This window comes from Ruditapes philippinarum, unplaced genomic scaffold, assembly GCF_026571515.1.
Source record: "Ruditapes philippinarum isolate M1 unplaced genomic scaffold, ASM2657151v2 ctg536_1_1_1_1, whole genome shotgun sequence".
Taxonomy (NCBI): Eukaryota; Metazoa; Mollusca; class Bivalvia; order Venerida; family Veneridae; genus Ruditapes; species Ruditapes philippinarum.
Genome location: NW_026855775.1, coordinates 115,600 through 133,719, shown reverse-complemented (window position 1 = coordinate 133,719; position 18,120 = coordinate 115,600). Strand labels below are relative to the sequence as shown.

Below are 18,120 nucleotides of genomic sequence, written 5' to 3'. Positions count from 1 at the left end.
CAAATAAATAATTGACATTCTGTACTTTCGGCTTCTACAATCAAAATAATAAGGACCGGCTTGCGCTGAGGGGTTGCCTTTAAGGGTTGAGACATCAGATCCTGCAGCCACCATTTCGTGAGAAGCGACTGAATGGGTTCGAATTACTGGAATCTGTGCATCTCTTACCTCCGGCAGATGAGGTGCTTTTGACATCTGATGCTGATTTAAGCTTTAAGTTTATAATACTCAATGTAAGCCAAATCATCTTTAATGTTTCGTTGTCATGTGACCTAAATTGTGTTGGTGTAGCGTAAAAAGTAATAAGTATATAGAAAATGTACTGTTCACCTTTAAATGCATGAATTTACATAGTCTGGTGGATATTTACGTGCCATATTGAAAACAAACATAGTCAACAACTCCTATCCTTGAATTACTGTGAGTTCACATGTTTAGTTTCTTAGCGTAGGATAGATCGAACTAAAGCATCCGTTTTGTGTATTCTTACGTCTATTATGTTGGGGGTTCTTATCTGTTGTTTGCTGGAAAGGGTCAAGGAGATGCAATTGAATATTATGAAGTCTTTTAGTGATGTGAGGCACATGACAGAACTGTTAAGAATGACAAGAACATATTTTGACGAAAATGTGTAAGGTCAATTATTCATTTATATTAACTGTATAACTTAAGATCCAAGTGTAGCGAAACATGCATATTAATGCTCAAATTCACTTAATCCGATCACACAAGAATCGAAGAACATGATTCAATATTCACTCATTAAGCAATAGTATTTGTTGTATATACATGTTCCTTACAAAAATATAAAATGATCACTACTCAGATTAAAATGCCTAAAACATTATAGTGACATAGAGTTATGAACAAAAGATGTTTTGCAAAGCTACTCCTTTTTAGAACATCCAATATTTGTCTTCACGCTTGAAAACATCTTTTGTTCATAACTCTCATTGCTTCTGATGGTTATCTTAGCAATAACATTTCTCTTTCCAGCACTGTTAAAACATATTGATGAATGGGAAGAGAGAGAGAAACGCTTACGTGTAAGTTTTATCCCTAAAATATGTATGTATGTATGTATGTATTTGTGTTACTCGTAGTACGTTTCTACATTAGAGTTTGAAAGCGTATATTTGAGTCTTAAGAGTATTGTACAAACGAGATGTTTCATTATAAACATGGGAACAGTGTTAATGATGGTGATGATGGTGATCAATATGATCATGTTTTTGTAACATCTTAAAATTACTAGTATAATGTTGTTTTATTTCTTTTTTTATTTTTTTTATAATTATTATTTTTTTATATTTTTTTTGTTATATCTTACATTACATATTTATTTGTTTATTGTTGTCATCTGTAGAAAAATGTAAATGAAAAGGAACAAGCACTGATGAAATTACATGGTAAATTTCAAGAGTTTAAAGAGTCGTAAGCTACGTGTTCTTGTTGTCGGACCGACGCATTCTGGTAAGTCCAGTTTTATCGATTCAATTTCTTCAGCTTTGAGGGATGAAATTGTGATAAGAGCTGTTGGTGAACGTATTGCCGCTGAAGAGGATAAGGAGTTTTCTACTACAGAAAAGGTATTATATATTTGTATATTAAGGAAGATGTTTATTTCATATATTACAAAATGTGTCTTTTACGAGATTGAAAGTTTAGAATTATCATTTAAATGCATCTACCAAGGAAAACATCAATTTTTCACATAGCATTAATCTACAAAATGTTTCTTTTGGTAACCACAGTTTCAGATGTACCTGATGAAGTACAAAGGTGAATCAGAAAATCTGTCAAACAGTAACGTGTACTTTGGAGATACCCCTGGGCTGCAGATAAAAAAAGGGGATAACAGTGAATGATATAAAGATCATTTTACAGGGCCACGTGCCGAACAAATATGAGGTATAAAATATTTTAACAGTCCTGTTTCTCTATTGTAGATAAGTGAAAGACCTTTTGAAAATTTCTGTGATTAAAATGATAATAGTCTGTTAAACTCACATCATGTATGACAATAATCATAAGTCTTTCATAATTGTTTTAATAGTTATCACCTGAGGCTTTTGGTTTCAACAAATCAATAAAATAAAGCTTCTTTTATAACCGAGCCCGAGCTGATACATATGTATTATAGTATTTATAAAACGAAAATACGTAAAATTAAGGAGTACTGTTACAACAAACATTTAAATGCGGAGCAAAAACACGCTTATTAGAAGGCGCGGAGCGAAAAGTTGTGATTTTTAAAAATAATTTTGCTAGGCGCATACAACAGCACACTAATTATCGCGCTAAAGCAATAAAATAAATTTTTACAATTTAATCTCGACTTTTCGCCCAGCGCCCGCTCTAATTAGCGTGTTTTCGCTCTGCTCCCCTCCCATTTAACTTGTTAATTATCGATTTTTCGCTTGGCGGTGTCACAAGGCGAAAACATGAAATGGCACAAATCAGCCACCATAATTTCATGTGCCTTTCATGATCACATTAGAACTGCACTCAGTAGTCTAAAAAAGTTTTTTAACTTCTGATTTTTTTACTCGATTTAAAGTTTTTATGTCCAATGCATTAGATAAACCGTGTATTAATAAGTGCTTAAGTGATTTTGTTCCAGATAATAAACGGTATAGACCAAAGTGTACTTCCACTATCCAGAGAACAGAAAATGCATGTGGTCTGTTTTGTTTTTGACCATAATAAGATTAAAGGTTTGGCTGTTAAAATTAAAGAGGATACATCAGCAATCATGAAATTCCTTTCAAAAGAAGGTGCATGTATTATCTAGATTGTAATATTTTCTAACATGTTGTCATTTAGTAAAGTCACGCAGTCAGACAGTTAAAGTTAGTTAGTTTTTGCTTCTAATATAAGAATTATCATTTATGAGATAAAGGAAGTGAAATTGTTGTAGCCAATTAAATGTGTAAATAATTTGTTCAAAAGTAAATTATCAATATTTACAGGTATTCCGTTCGTTGTAATTTTGACAAAGTGTGACGTCAACAATGAAGCAGTGAAATTGATTAAGTTTCGGGCTTTTTCTGATAGAGAGATTAAAAATTCAATGGATTTGGCCATGAAAACATTTTCAATTAAACAAAGTATTATTTTCCCTGTCATCAATTACTGTCATGAACGTGAAGTGAATCTAGAAGGAGATGCTCTTTTATTTGGTATGTATATATTTTAAATTAAAATGTATTGTATTTAATAATGAAATTTATATAAATGCCATTCTAATATCTTTAAATTTGAAGTACTAGCATTTTAAATGTTACTTTATAATAATGATGATAATATTAATGATAAAATCAACTATAATTTGAGAAGGTGACATATTAGACTTCATTAAAACGTACAATTTATTTCCAATATGGCATTTTGTCGAGAAAATATATAAATATGTGAATAGAAAAGAGACACAACAATAAACATCAATAAATTTACGACAAACACTCTTACAAACGCACACAGCCATTTACGGAAGGTTTTAATTTATAAAGATTAGTACTTTACTACACACGTATATGCAATCCTTCAATGTTAACAAAACTTTTACAATTAAAGATGTTTTGTAGAGATCTATGTAACACTCAGTTAAGCTATAATATGTTTAGATATCGACAATTTACACTGTAGTATCCTGACATAAATATGTCGTTTTGTATTCATATAATTTGTCTGTGGCCATAAGTGAGAAGATATTTATAAACTGAAGAGCCAAATTATATTAATCATTACAAGCTTTAAGCTAACATTAGTTCAATTAATCTATATATTGGTGTCAAATTTTGTTCACTATTACAATAAGTGCTCTCTTTTGTATATGATATAGTTTTTCGGTATCCGATTTGCCGGTTTGTCGCCATATAGTATTGCAATAGTTCATGGTTGACAAAATTTGTAAACACGGAACTTAAGACTTTATATCATCTTCTTTAGAAGAATATTACTAGAAGATGTTAATATGTTAAGTAAAAGTTCATCATCGAGTTCACCATCGAGTTTACCACCGAGTATAGCTTGAATATGTTGTTTTCCTTTTTGTGTACAAAACGGCAATCATGGTAGCGTTAGTTTGATAATGTTATAATGATATTCAAATACAAATTAATATAATAAAATCTTAAAAGTAATACCTATGTCACAAGGCACACCGTCATGCATTACGACTTTACGATCATGGGGTTCATGCGACGTCCTGACGGCGTCAGCAAGAACGTCCTTGAAACGTTATAGTAGTATTACCTGGAAGGACTGCAAGCACCGTAAGGTCGCCATATAGTCGCCAATTACATGTAAAACACTATTATTATGCTCCTTTATACGACATCTACAGGATACCCTGAGGACGCCGAGCTTTTGCGCTTGTTCTGTACATGCTCAAAAAAGTTGTCTTGACTGTGCTCGGGGTCCTCACAGCGACTCCAGTAATTGCCAACTCGACCCTACAACGTCGATCCTACTTCGGACTCAAATATATACTAAGTTTATATACATGTATAATAAATGGAAGTTAAATATTTGTTTTTCTATACACTTTAAATTTCTAATACATCATATAGATGATTAACAAGTCATTGCGATTGTTAAATATGGACTTTGTTAACTTAACTTTTGACTAAATGTTTTAATTAAATTTCTTTTATTTATTAATAACATCTATGGTTATTCAGTAAGTCAGAAACATTGCTGACGTTGTCAAGGTAACTAAATGATTCTAACTTCATATGTATTATTTATTTGCGAATAGCCGCATTCAATGAGATAGTTAATAGAGGACTTGACTATCTGGATGACAACACAAGCGATGAAGAGGAGGGAATCGAACGTAAACCAGAGAACAGTGTAACAAAATTATTTAATCAATAACGTTCCGATTATTATCTTTATATACCTCCCATGGGTCATTAAAGTACCCGATCACTTAATTGTGAAATCTGTTAACAAAAGTCATTGCCTCGTAGTTAATCGAAGCGTATATAGCATGTCGTATTTTAGGAAACAGAGAAATAGAATCCAAAGGATTATGATAGTGAGTCTATTATTTAATTTTGCGATTACATTTTTGAATTATTAAAATCTTAATTAAAGCATATATTGGCACATATGAAGTAATTTAAATAGAAATAAAATGTAAAGATCCTTTTAAAGTACCGAATAAATAAATAAGAGCTAAAAACAATTAGTTTTGTTAATGTTTGACAAAAATAATAACTTATCAAAGCAGCATAAAATAATTCTGTACTAAGCATAAAGTCGCCGCTTTGTCCGTCCGTCCAGATGTCCGTTTATCTGTCTATCCGCCCCTTTTCTTGTCCGGGATATAACTCTGATACAATAAGAGGTATCAAAATGAACCTTTGTAGGTTGATAGATCTCATTGAGTAGATTTGAGTGTACAAGAACTGTAACTCTGCCTTGTCTGACTTTGGAGTAATTGCCCTTTGTTCATTTTAACATTTTGAACTTTGTCAGGAACATAACTCTGAAACCAAGAGAGGTACCAACATAAAACTTTGTATGTAGACTGATCTCATCATCCAGTTTAACCAGCTAAATATTAAAAGTTGTTATGTTTTTCACTTTTTTTTATTTTAAGCTTTTGTGTGGAAAACTGATTTATCATTGAAAATAATATTTGGTAATCTCACTGAAAATTATCATAATATAATTTCACATTTTAGAGGAAGAGATTACTTTTTCCCTATGCAGTAACTCACTTTTATTTATGGTAATAAGTCCGCCCTATCTAGGGTTGTTTAGAGCAAAGCAAAGTTAAAATTAATAAATAACTTAAATTTCAAACGACATAAAAAAGTTTCTTCAATTCGTTCAACTTAACACATAACAGTTTGATCTGGGTAAATATCTTGGGATTTTTCTGAGACACTTTCAGTGTTTCCAACCTACCTAGAGGTATACTCGTATGAAAGCTAGGGAGTCCTCGAATGTATCTGTTCTATACACTGAGCATGTAAAAGAACCAAGGGGTCTATTAAATAAGAGCTAAGGACTGGTTCCCGGGTTATCTTGTATCTCATTGATGTATCTGGAGTCTGCTGAAGTAAGGACCCTACGGAAATAAGTGCTTGCACTTTCGTAGGTAATCCTAGAACGCCCTGTCTAAAGAAATTAATTTCAATACAATTGAATACATTTAAACTTAGAATTCAAAAGCTTTAAGTTCATACATGTCTTCCTCAAAGGCATAAATCAATGACCATAGCCATGAAGAATGTTGCTTGGATCCCAAGTAGTAGGGTACTTTTGTATTGCTTGCAATACTTTGATAATTGCTTGTTCATTATAGCGGTGAAATATTTTTCTGTTCATTTTTTAAATCAATGCTACTGAAGCCAATACGCCGGTCGGCATTCAGGAATACAGTCGAAAAAAGGACTTGCTTCAACACGTCAGCGCAAAAAAAAATCTCCCTTTATAATATTTATGCGATGATAGTGGTGAAATTAATATGCAAATATAACTACTTACAATATGTTTTGATAGGAATAATAATTTTGTTGAAATGTTCTATATAAAAAGTGTATGAAACTAAAAGGACAACATAGTTTACATGATAATGTTATTTTATAAACATTATTTTGTAATTACAGGTCAAAGATTAAAGGTCAATGTTAGGAAGAGGATTCTGCAAGCATTAATATATTTGATTTTCATCTTTTATACATTAATTTTATGAGCACAGTTGTGTCTGCAAAATGTTTTGATTTGCAATTGCACTTTACGATTTTCTGTTATTTACAATACTGATCGTAAATGAAATAAAGAAATATCTTATTAAAGTTTACGCATGAGCGATGTGTAAATTACATAACTTTTAAAATTCTTCCCATGAATGAATAGACTTTTATACTTTATGTGAAATATTGAGCGAATTCCAAAATAAAAAATCAGGATGAAAAACGTTTCGTCTAGAACTCCTTTACTTAATATAAGCTTAACTATACAGATCTTAGGAATGAAATTTTATTCTTAATTCTATATGTTTTGCACGTGTGTGTGTGTGTGTGTGTGTGTGTGTGTGTGTGTACGTGCGTGCGTGCGCGCGCGCGCGTACGTGCGTGTGTGTAATATTCCTATAATATAAGGACATAGTTTAATGCAACTCAATGACAAGAATAATGCAGTGAGAAATTCAAAGCACTATATTATGTCCTATTTAGCACAACCGGGTTATGTATCAATGATAAATCATTGTATAAATTGTATTATTTTTATCTCACTTTATTCTATGATATCATTTTGATTTGTTATTTTGTGATATGTACAGCATTGCATTTGTTATTTCTAAATGACAATAATTAAATTGTAATCAATGTCATTTCACAAATATTAAAGAAAAAAATCAAATTAATCATTAAATACTGTTTATTGCTTAACTGCTAACAAGCTGATATTAATAAAATGTAATATAATATGATGCTGATATAATGTGAATACAGTGATCTATATTTTTCATCATACTCAAATAATATGAACTTTTATTTTGAAAATTGATGTTTTGCTTCATTTATATCTAAGATTGGAGCCAAAGAATTAAAAATGGGTAAAATATTTAGATACCTGAACAAACAAATAATTTAAAGCATTTACATTTTATGTATCGTACAAAAATGTATCAAGTTACTCATTCTGATATAATTACATGTTGAAAAATTCTTTACGGATTCATATATAGTCATCAGTTCAATACTTGAAGCGACAAATTAGCTGATTTTATTATTCTACTGGACATTTTTAAAACATATTATCAAATGTAGTACATATTATGATATTGTCAAGTGTATTTGTGTTTTGAAATTGATATAATTACGAAATGATTTTCCCAAATCATCAGATTAAATCATTAAGCAGTGGTTTGTTTTTTTTTCTGTTTATTCCAGTTATGGGATGTATAAACTATTTCACGACCAAGTGTGATGTGGATATGTAAATAGTTACATACTGAATATTAAGTCATAATTTTCTTTAAACAAAATTACTGTGTACGTGTACAGCTGCTTAATAAACCAATGTTGTGTTAAAGACAAAATAAAATTCAAAACATAAATATTTTAAATTGTAAAATGAAGATGTTTTGCCCTTGCTTGTCCTTTTTCTTGAAAAAAAACTTGTCCAGTTTCCAGCTTTGGAAGGAAGTGTCAGTTGTCAATTTTAGGGATATCGTGTTAAAATTTAAAGTAAGTGTGTCAAATAATACGGAGTCTGATTAGACTTCATGGATGTACAGGCTAGTATTGCGCTACACTGGTGAATTACAATTGTTTCAGCCGAATAAGGATCAATTACATGTACATGTATATCAATTGTGATCAATCGAGAGAGATCAAAATACGGTAGTTTACTTGCATGTGTGTTTTACTTATTTAAAATTGTCTAAATCATTGTAATTTATTTGTGAAAGAGAGCACTTAATGTTTGCTTATTCAGTGTTCAGAAATAAAGATTGCAAAACTTTTAGAACATGCATTTCCACTTACGTGATTTTTCCTTTTCTGTTAAGTATCAAAATAATACCAAAAACTATAAATAAATACTACATAATTAAGTGCAAGCACAAAGGAACATTATTCTTAAATCATCGTATAGAATACTGACAACCATTAACTATAGTGCACTGATTCTATCACTCATTTTTTTTCTTTGAAAATAATTTTCTTTTCATTATTAATAATAAGTAATTAATTGTTTTAATGTTGCACTGTGTTCTCCTAATTTAAAATAATGTGACATTGATTTCACAACCAGATATGGTGATCATAAAATACGTGGCTCATAAGATGATCAGGTAACCATAGTAGAAGTATAAATAGACGATTTTTTTAAATGAGTGTAGGTTTAATACTAAATTTATTATTTATTGAACGATTTGAATAAAATCATATTATGCGAGTCTCTGGTGAGAATAATATTGTTTTATTCAACGAGTATACACAAGTATAATATTCTATTTACCACATATAAAATTTTATTTTTAAAATTACATAATAATACAAAATATGTGACGGAATAAAGAAAGTCATATAAATAACACGAAACTTGTTAGATTTATGAAAAAAAAACTTCATAATAATCTAATGTATACTATGATGGCTGATTTGTGTCAATCGTGTTTTCGCCCCGCGACCCCGCCAAGCGGAAAGTCGAAAATTAACAAGTTTAAATGGCGGGGGCGCGGTGCGAAAACACGCTAATTAGCGAGGGAGCGGGGAGAAGTTTAAGAAATAAAACTTCGTCCCGCGGGGGCGCAGAGCGAGATTTAAGAAAAAACGGCGGGAAGAGAAGCGAAAACACGCCACCGCTAATAAGCAAGCGTGTTTTCGCTCCGCGCCCCCACCATTTTAACTTGTTAATTATCGAATTTTCGCTTGGCGGGTCGCGGGACGAAAACACGCTTATTAACGGGGTCGCGCGGCGAAGTTTTAATGATTTTTAATGATTAATCTTCGCCCGCGCCCCCGCTAATTAGCGTGTTTTCGTCCCGCGACCCAGCCGTTTAATTTCTTAAATCTCGCTCCGCGCCCCCGCGGGGCGAAGTTTTATTATTAAACTTCGCCCCGCACCCTCGCTAATAAACGTGTTTTCGCTCTGCGCCTCCGCCATTTTAACTTCAAGTTTTTAATTCTCGACTTTTCGCGTGGCGGGGTCGCAGAGCGAAAAACGAATGGCACAAATCAGCCACCATCGTATACTTCATTTTAAACGGATTGGTACGTGACTCTGATTTAGGTCTCTTGTCTGTTGCTTGATTTTGGTTCATTTCTGCAATAGTTTTGTAATACTTTGTGCATATCTTATTGCTGATGTTGGCTTGCCCGACATATCAGATCATTGTCCGCTAATTAAATCTTACCACTTTATCTGACGATTTATATTCTTATTACACTATCAATTTAATTACAGTCACATTGCACATTTTATCACACTCAAACTGATATAAAGTAGTTGTACAAGGTTGAATCAAAGATAAATGGACTTAAGTTTCATTAATTGTATTTGTACAGATAATAAGATCAAATATACATAAATTAAATAGATAACGGTATTCTTTCTATGTATCTGTTAAATTTTAACCATTTAATTGGTTAGTGAAATAGTATTTGCGCACGGTACTAGCACACGTTTCGACTTGATTACTAACGCGCTTTTGAGAACTCGCACCAAGCTTGCATGAACTTTTGTTGACTTAAGCTAGTTTCTCCAAATTAAATGGATGCTGTCATAGGTAACTCCTACTTGTGATGTAATGTCACTTACCGTCAACCTAAGATCCCATTGATCAGACTGTTCAATGAGAGTTCACAATTCGTTAAGTGCTGCCCTCTCCAAGTGTCGTACTCTAGAGACTCCATACTCTCCGAAGATCGTTTATATCACTTAAAATAAGAGATGTGCTTTCATTTGAAAAACGATTAGCATTTTTCATCATTTTCATCGTCTCTGTCTGTGTGTTCCCTAGGTCCATACAGCACAGCTTTAAAAATGTCACCTTACTAAGTATCCATTAATATCTTGGTTGAAGTTAGAATCGAAGTGGCTAGGGAGACTGTCTCTTCTGTTTGTCTTTGTTTCTTTTATTAATCTCTAAAGCACAACTGTACTGTTCTCATTGCAAATCGATTTCTTACAACTTGCTATTTGGAAGATAATTTTGAAATAAATAGTTTCGCATCCAAAAGCAATTAAAAAAATACATAGTGGGTATGTCTCTTTACAAGGAAACTGATAATTTGACTTCTTTTAAACATCTTGATTGACGATCGCTTTGATAAGTATTTATTTCAAACACATATAAAGCGGTTAATTCTATTAGAATCAGTAATTGTTAATGAATGCTATAGCCATGCTATAAATAAAAATGCAGATAATACACATCTTTCTACAATGTAACAAATTAATTGATTTTAACGATTTCATAATTTTCAAAATAATTTATAACTAAATAATGTTTTTATACTTGAACATTCGTATGTAAAATGAATAATAATGACATTATCATAGATACATAAAGTAAATATATACACTAATTTGTTGGTAAAATGTATGCCATAATATAAATTTAATTTAATTATAAGTTATTTCCTTTGTTTTTCACAGGAGAATATCTCATTTTAAAACACTTGATATTGTGTTGTCTATTAATGGTAAAAGAAGTTCTGTATATTTTTTCGAGATTGCTTTGTAAATCTATACACCTGTCCCTGATATGCCTTTCTTAATGAAATCACAAACGCTTTTCATTGCATTTTCGTTCATTTCACACTGGTATAAGCCTTTTCCATTTACAAAGGCCAAATCAAATATCCCACCAAGGTCCTTAAATGATCGATCTGTGAGCACAGCAGTACTTGCTTGTTTCGTCAGTGCATGAATTTCTTTTATATGAAATAGCAAAAGTGCCGTGTTTTCAGGTCCTGCAAAACAAAAGTAATATGTGATACAATATTAAAATAAGATGAATCAATCTTAACTTGTTTTAAAGAACAACCATCGGATTACAATGCTTAATGAAAAGAAAAAGATGTACCATTGTTTGGTGGCAGCATTTTTTTAACAGAATATAAAAGTCATTTACATACTAAACCAAGTTTTATTTGAAAACATTAAATAAACAGTATGTAAAATCTACCAGTACATAATATGCGTAATAAAACCATCTTTTTATACAAAACAAAAATATTGCACACTGTTAATATAATGCCGCTTCAAAAGGATCTTTTTTAAAAAGAAATTAGCGCAAACAAACACAATATTTAGGTGATGCATATGATATTGACGACCCTATATCAATAAAAGATGGTGTATGTTATACGCACGTGGTACATCTTTAATTGCATTTGCAGCGTCTGTCCCTACTCTTGAAGCAATGATGCTGAGGACAATAAGCATCTGTGACTGATCGATGTCCGTTATCCTGTTGCATTTGACAAATTTAACATCTTTCAAGTGATTATTCAGCATTGTCTTTAATTCTTCTTCAATATCTTTTATAGTATTTCCGCTATGTGAATGATAAAGCTGAACCGTGCCTAAAAGAAACGTGAAGATAATTTATTGTTTTCGTCCAAATTTTTAATGGTTGGCTCATGTTTCCAAAAATCAGTTTATTAGTTAAATATTAACTCATTTAATGATCATATCAGCTCAATTCAAATGTTTTACAGAATATCAATCAATATAAATACTTAAATATTAGAATGCTATGAATAAAAAAAACTAAAATGATCACAGGTAACAAAACTGTATTATATTTTTCAAGAGAGTAAATGTACTTCGTAATTTACTGATAAAATATTTGAATGAGAACAACCCATAATTTCAAAATATTTACCAGCAATTTTCGGTGGCGTAAGTTTCTCTATTTTACAAATAAGTTTTTCGTTTGTCTTCTGTAATTCTTCTATATGCAATGTTTTCCTTTCTAAATCTTTTTCTAAATATCCATTCGAACCGTCTAATTCTTTGATTTTATTTGCAGCTTTTGTATTGTCATCTTCCAACTTTCTAATAAGCTTCTCGCTTTTCGATAAATCTTTTATAAGCATTTCAATTTCTTTTTTATGTTTCTCATTCGGTAACACTTGCATTACTCCATCATCGATTACTTGATGATGTTCTACATCTCTTGATTCATTCAACTCTTGGTTGTCCTTTCTTTTCAAAAATGAAGAATCTATCTCGAAAGGTTTTAGTTTGTAAGACAGAAGGATAGCTTGTATGTTGTAATACAAGGAAAATACGGAGTCTTGTACTAAGCTTGTCTGCATATAACGTGAGGCCTTAAATATACAGTTTTATCAATTATTATAATTTGCCACATGTTGATATCTATAAAAAGATTTTTTGCGAGCGAGTCTCCGACAAAGTGTTAAAATGTGTTTTAATTGTTTTATATTATGAAACATAACTTAAAATAGGTTCTATCATATAACCGAAAAAAACGAAAGACATAGCTTTGTCAAAAAGTTCAGTTTCGAATAAATCTCTATCATTCATGATTACCGTACACTGATTCTTGTCACAGTAGAAATGTACATTCAGCAATAACATTTACAATCGTAATATGATCATGATATTTCTATGGCATTGAAAACATGACCATGAATCTTAAACTAGTGTCAAATAGCATAATAAAAAATCTGAAAATACCCACGGCGAAAAAGACGAATTAACCAGTCCCCAGTTTTAAGTCCTACAGTTTACTCTTATAGTACAATTGATTTTAATTCATATCTAAGCTTCATGGATACGTACTTGCAGTTTATCTAAAATGTCTCGTCCTTTTTTTAATGTGTCAAGCTTTGTTCTATCATTCATGACGTCAGCTGTAAAACAGTATTTACATATGTTATATATGTTAGAAAAATTTTTACTGTATCTTTCTGAAACAAATCACATTTGCAAAGAACTTCCGTGACCAAGAAACTTTAGATGTGTGGATTGAAACGTCTGCCTAAATAACTTTTGTTTCATGTGTTTCAATGAAGCTTATCAATAAGCACACAAAATGACGATGATTATAATTAAATATATCAGCATTCGTAAATGTCTCTATATAAGTCAATATCAAAACATTCAACTGACTGATTTTATCAATCATCTTGTCTTATATCTTGATAAAGAGTATGTAAGTACATTAAGGGTGAATGTTTTTATTTTGTTGTTATTTTTTGTTGCTTTTTTTTAATTGTTTTTTTTAATTTTATTATTATAAATTTAATGGAAAAATTAAAGCTTATAAAATATTATTGTTCTACAGTCTTGAAATGTGTCCATCCCCACCCCACTGTCTACAGACGTACAGCAGGACAGTGTGACAGAGGGACAAAGGAAATTCTACATGACTCCCCCACCCCTAATTTGTGGGGGTATAAAAACAACATGCCCGTTTGAAAAATGCGTGGTATTATAGTTTTCCCCTGATGAGCAGCGTCCAATTTTTGTCCGGAGCAAATCTCATACATGCATGGAGGATTTTGATGAAACTTCATGGAAATAATCATTACTATGAGAAGCTGTGTCGGGCGCATAAACCGGGTCTCCAAGTCAAAGGTCAGGGTCACACTTATAGGTCATTGAAAGACGCTTGTCCAGAGTAAAACTTCTACATGCAAAGAGGGATTTCAATATAACTTGGCACAAATGTTAACCACTGGGAGGCAGATTGTCGCGTGTGAAATTTAGGTCATGGGACCAAGGTCAAGGTCACAGATAGGGAACAAACTTTAGATGAGATATGAAAATGTGTATTCGGACCGTTTAGTCATCATTTATTGAGGGATTGAAACACAGTTGGTCATTATCATGACTACGGTGTGAACAATGTAATTTAGGTAAATATATGAAAGGTCAAGGTCACTAAAAAGATGATGAAATATAGAGATTTTGTCCAGCGCAATCTCTTACACGCATGGAAGGATTCTAATGAAACATAATAGAAATGTTCACAACTATGAGTAACTATATTATGCGCATGAACAAGATTTCTAGGTCAAATGTCAAGGTTACACACAGACAAAATTTTAAAAAATGCTTGAACGGACCTAAACTTCTACATCCATCGGGGGATTTAATGTAACTTGGCACAAATGTTCAACATTTTGAGGCTAAGTATTGCGCGCATAATCAAGGTCTCTGCTAATAAATTCAAGGTCAGGTCATTAGGAGAGGTCAAAATTAAAATAAAGCAGATGATATGTACAGGGACCATTTAGTCATCATTTATTGATGGATTGTAACATTAATAATAACTATCATGACTACAAGTGTGACACATGTAACTCAAGTTAATATTTGCAAGGTCAATGTCACTACGGATGATAAAATATCCAGATATTGTCTGGATATTACCCATAGCATATCTCCTATATGCATATCTATAATGCCCATATCTCTGTCAAAATATTTCGTGACGGGCATATTTTGCGACAATGTTGCCCTTGTATACAATGTTGGCACCTTGCTTTTTCCCAACATTAAGAATTTTCATATCCTAAGTATGCTTTAAAGAAAAAAAATTAAGTAAAACTGAAGTTACACAACAACATATGCTGACCAACAGTCCTGTAAAGTGTCATGATTCCAGGTCAAATGCGTTTGAAACTACGCGTAACACAAGTCGAAAAATAGCAATAACAAAACTAGGTTAATCTACACGCGAAACACCAGGTGCACAACTTCACATGTGGATCGACATTCCTGTAAAGTTTGTTTACCATATATCAAGCACTTTTTGAGTTACATGTGACACAACATGAGAAAGGACGCTCGGACAAGGTCAAATTTAAATGCCTCCATTCCCTATAGTAGTGGGGGTACAAAGAAAACAAAAGTTTACCTGATATTTGACATAACTGGTCAACATATTCCTGCTGTGCAATGGTTGCTTCTACAAGGCTCATCACACTATTATAATGACTGCTGAAGGTTTTCTGCGTTATAAGTTAGTAAATTAATAAGAAAGGGGTATAGATTTATTTATTCACAAGTTTAAGTAAATTAATATCGGTTTGCCAAACCATGCATTTTCTTTTTAATTAACAAATTTAAACCTAATTTTCTTCAATAAAAAGAACTGTATTCTATACGTGTATTTGTGTTAAGGAAATATATCTAAAGGTCAGTAAATAGCAATATACATATATGTGAAGATGATTTGAAAGTATATACGTTTAACACTCTAGCATTACTGTGACTTCTCAGTCATACAGTTTGAGAATTACAATTGACTTCTTTTAACCATCTGAGTAAATGTGGTCCTGTTTTTGGTTATTTGATTTAACATTACAATTAAATTGACAACTAAAGATTATCATAAAGATAACATTGAATAAAATATTTTACAGCCTTCCGTTTATGAGATTCACTGTTATTTTGCCTTTGATTGTAAAGACTGCTGAAAGATTTCTGTGTCTAAAATTGTATAGGTGAGTAAACGTATAAAATAATTATTGGAGTTTTTCAAGAGTCAAAACTATATTGCTTTCGAAATCACTCTGGAAACAAATTATATACTTACCCTTCACTTTTTTCATAATGTTAATTTCCCATAGGCCTCTGGGAGTTATTCAAACTATTAATGCAAGTGTATCACGTGACTAAGAATTTTTTCTGTTACATAGGTAACAATTCTTTTTAACAATATAAAATGTGGTCACGTGGTCTATTTTCTAAATAAAATGAAATAAAATGGCCGCCATTTTTTTCTCTATTCATTCTTATTTTTGAAGTTTACCCGGAAAAGGTATCAACAGAGTAACTATGACACCCATAAAATTTAGATCTTAGCACCCTAGATTGCTTTTCACGTATAAAAAAGATATAACCAGGCAAAACCATCAATGTATTATTCTGACATTCATAACCTTTACCTTTTAAACTGTCAACCTGGCGTTTCCGTGTAATACGGTTTTCTTATGTGCCACAGAAGTATGCCTATTTATGTATTTATCCATTCATGGAGGACAGAATTGACGATTGCATATAACCATCGATGTACTTTTATGAAACTGAAAACCTTAGAAGTCTTAGCTTGACCTTGATCCTTAAGCTACAAACTCATTTAAAAAAATTTCCAAGGACCATATATTTCATAAAGATATTAAAAAATTTGTCACGTCATTAAACAACAAAAAGACGTGGACTGGACATGACTATCAATGCACTATCATATTACGTTTAACATTCTAGTATAAAGTATAAACTTGACCTTCGGGCTGCTAAGCTCATTACATATCATCTTAACAAGCAGCATATTTATGCATAATTTTTTAAAGGTCATCTATGAATGACAAAGTTATGCACACAAGAAGACAATAAAATTCCCAATTATCATATATGACATACAAGTGTGACCTTGACCTTAAGCATTACTGTAGTGACCTGATTCGTGAGCGCGACATAAGGTCGTTATTTCCAATACCATCCAGGAATGACAGAATTGATGACCAGACGCAAACATCAGTGTACTTTTATAAAAGTTCACACCATGAATTTTGATCTACAAGTATGACATTGACCTTAAGCTAGGGGGCCGATTCTTGCAAGCAACACGTCGTCATTATGTCCAACACGTTTATGTAAAATCATTTTTAAATCCATCCATCAACGACAGTATTGTTGATCAGACACAAACATCGGTGCAGTGTTATTAACATTTTCTTTTAAGTCAGACTTTGACCTTGACATCTGAGCTTCAGAAGACCTAGATCTTGCACATAACGCATTGCTCCAGTGCGCTACACATATTGTACAAATATAATAAAATCATCAATAAATGACAAAGTTATGCACCAAACAAACTACGGAAGTGCCGACGGATGGCCATACTAACGAGACAGTACTTATTTTGCTACTCTACTGTTCTCTTTATTGTTTTTTTGTCCACATAAAAGCCTTATGGAATAAATAAGAAAGTACAATAAATCGTGTCGCATTGTGTTACTTTCGTTTTCTGACTTAATGTGACAAATGTGGAAAATAGGACTTTTGTCATGTAAATTATGCAAATACAAATCCAAATGGGAATTAATTTTGTACCTTTTCTTTATTTACTTGAGTATAGATTTGATACAAGTGTTTGTGACGCATGACTAGTCGCCATATTTGTAGCCATGTGATAAAGATTAATTTTATAAGGATAGTTTGACTAGATTGATGTATTTCTTTTATATGAAAATTTTTAACCTACCGGTAAATCATCCAAACGTGTCTCTTCTTTTCTCGGTTCGTTTCCTTGACCTCCTTGTTTATCCGATTGTGTGTTCCCCATGCCAGTTCTTAAACAAATATAAATCCAAAATTACCCGAGTATCTAGTAAATATTTTGCTATAACACACATAACCTTTAAACATTGATTATAAATAAATAAATGAACAAAATATACTTTATTATTGCCTCACCTTATTTTTGTCCTTTCACTTTTGTTACTTCCTTATGCACTAAATCTTCTGCAAATGAGTAAAAAAACTCTATTCGTGTGTTAAGGTTAATAGCTTAAATATACGTAAATAGATTTATATCATACACATTTAAAACTACACAGAACGTAAAGGTAGATCTAGGCCTATCGCATTTTAGCCAATCCA

At 31.9% G+C, this 18,120-nt stretch overlaps 2 protein-coding genes across 4 annotated transcripts; one reads left to right on the top strand and one right to left on the bottom strand.

Annotated features, from left to right (window-relative positions):
• The first annotated feature begins 2,617 nt into the window (after positions 1 to 2,617).
• LOC132744334 (uncharacterized) lies at positions 2,618 to 7,018 on the top strand. The gene is made up of 4 exons (XM_060733017.1): positions 2,618 to 2,777; positions 2,973 to 3,182; positions 4,763 to 4,857; positions 6,627 to 7,018. The coding sequence occupies exons 1-4, from the start codon at positions 2,675 to 2,677 to the stop codon at positions 6,636 to 6,638; spliced, it is 420 nt and encodes a 139-aa protein (XP_060589000.1). The 5' UTR covers positions 2,618 to 2,674; the 3' UTR covers positions 6,639 to 7,018.
• A 2,993-nt stretch (positions 7,019 to 10,011) lies between these two features.
• LOC132744343 (structural maintenance of chromosomes protein 2-like) lies at positions 10,012 to 18,073 on the bottom strand. Of its 3 annotated transcripts, XM_060733029.1 has the most exons (7): positions 17,935 to 18,073; positions 17,723 to 17,810; positions 15,371 to 15,464; positions 13,288 to 13,358; positions 12,365 to 12,812; positions 11,850 to 12,062; positions 10,013 to 11,447 (listed from the first exon to the last, which is right to left on the bottom strand). In XM_060733029.1, the coding sequence occupies exons 2-7, from the start codon at positions 17,801 to 17,803 to the stop codon at positions 11,221 to 11,223; spliced, it is 1,134 nt and encodes a 377-aa protein (XP_060589012.1). In that variant the 5' UTR covers positions 17,804 to 17,810; positions 17,935 to 18,073; the 3' UTR covers positions 10,013 to 11,220. The 3 variants fall into 3 exon arrangements, with proteins under 3 accessions (XP_060589013.1, XP_060589012.1, XP_060589014.1); XM_060733030.1 differs by lacking the exons at positions 13,288 to 13,358; positions 15,371 to 15,464 and having other exon boundaries at positions 10,012 to 11,447; XM_060733031.1 differs by lacking the exons at positions 15,371 to 15,464; positions 17,935 to 18,073.
• Positions 18,074 to 18,120: the final 47 nt, after the last annotated feature.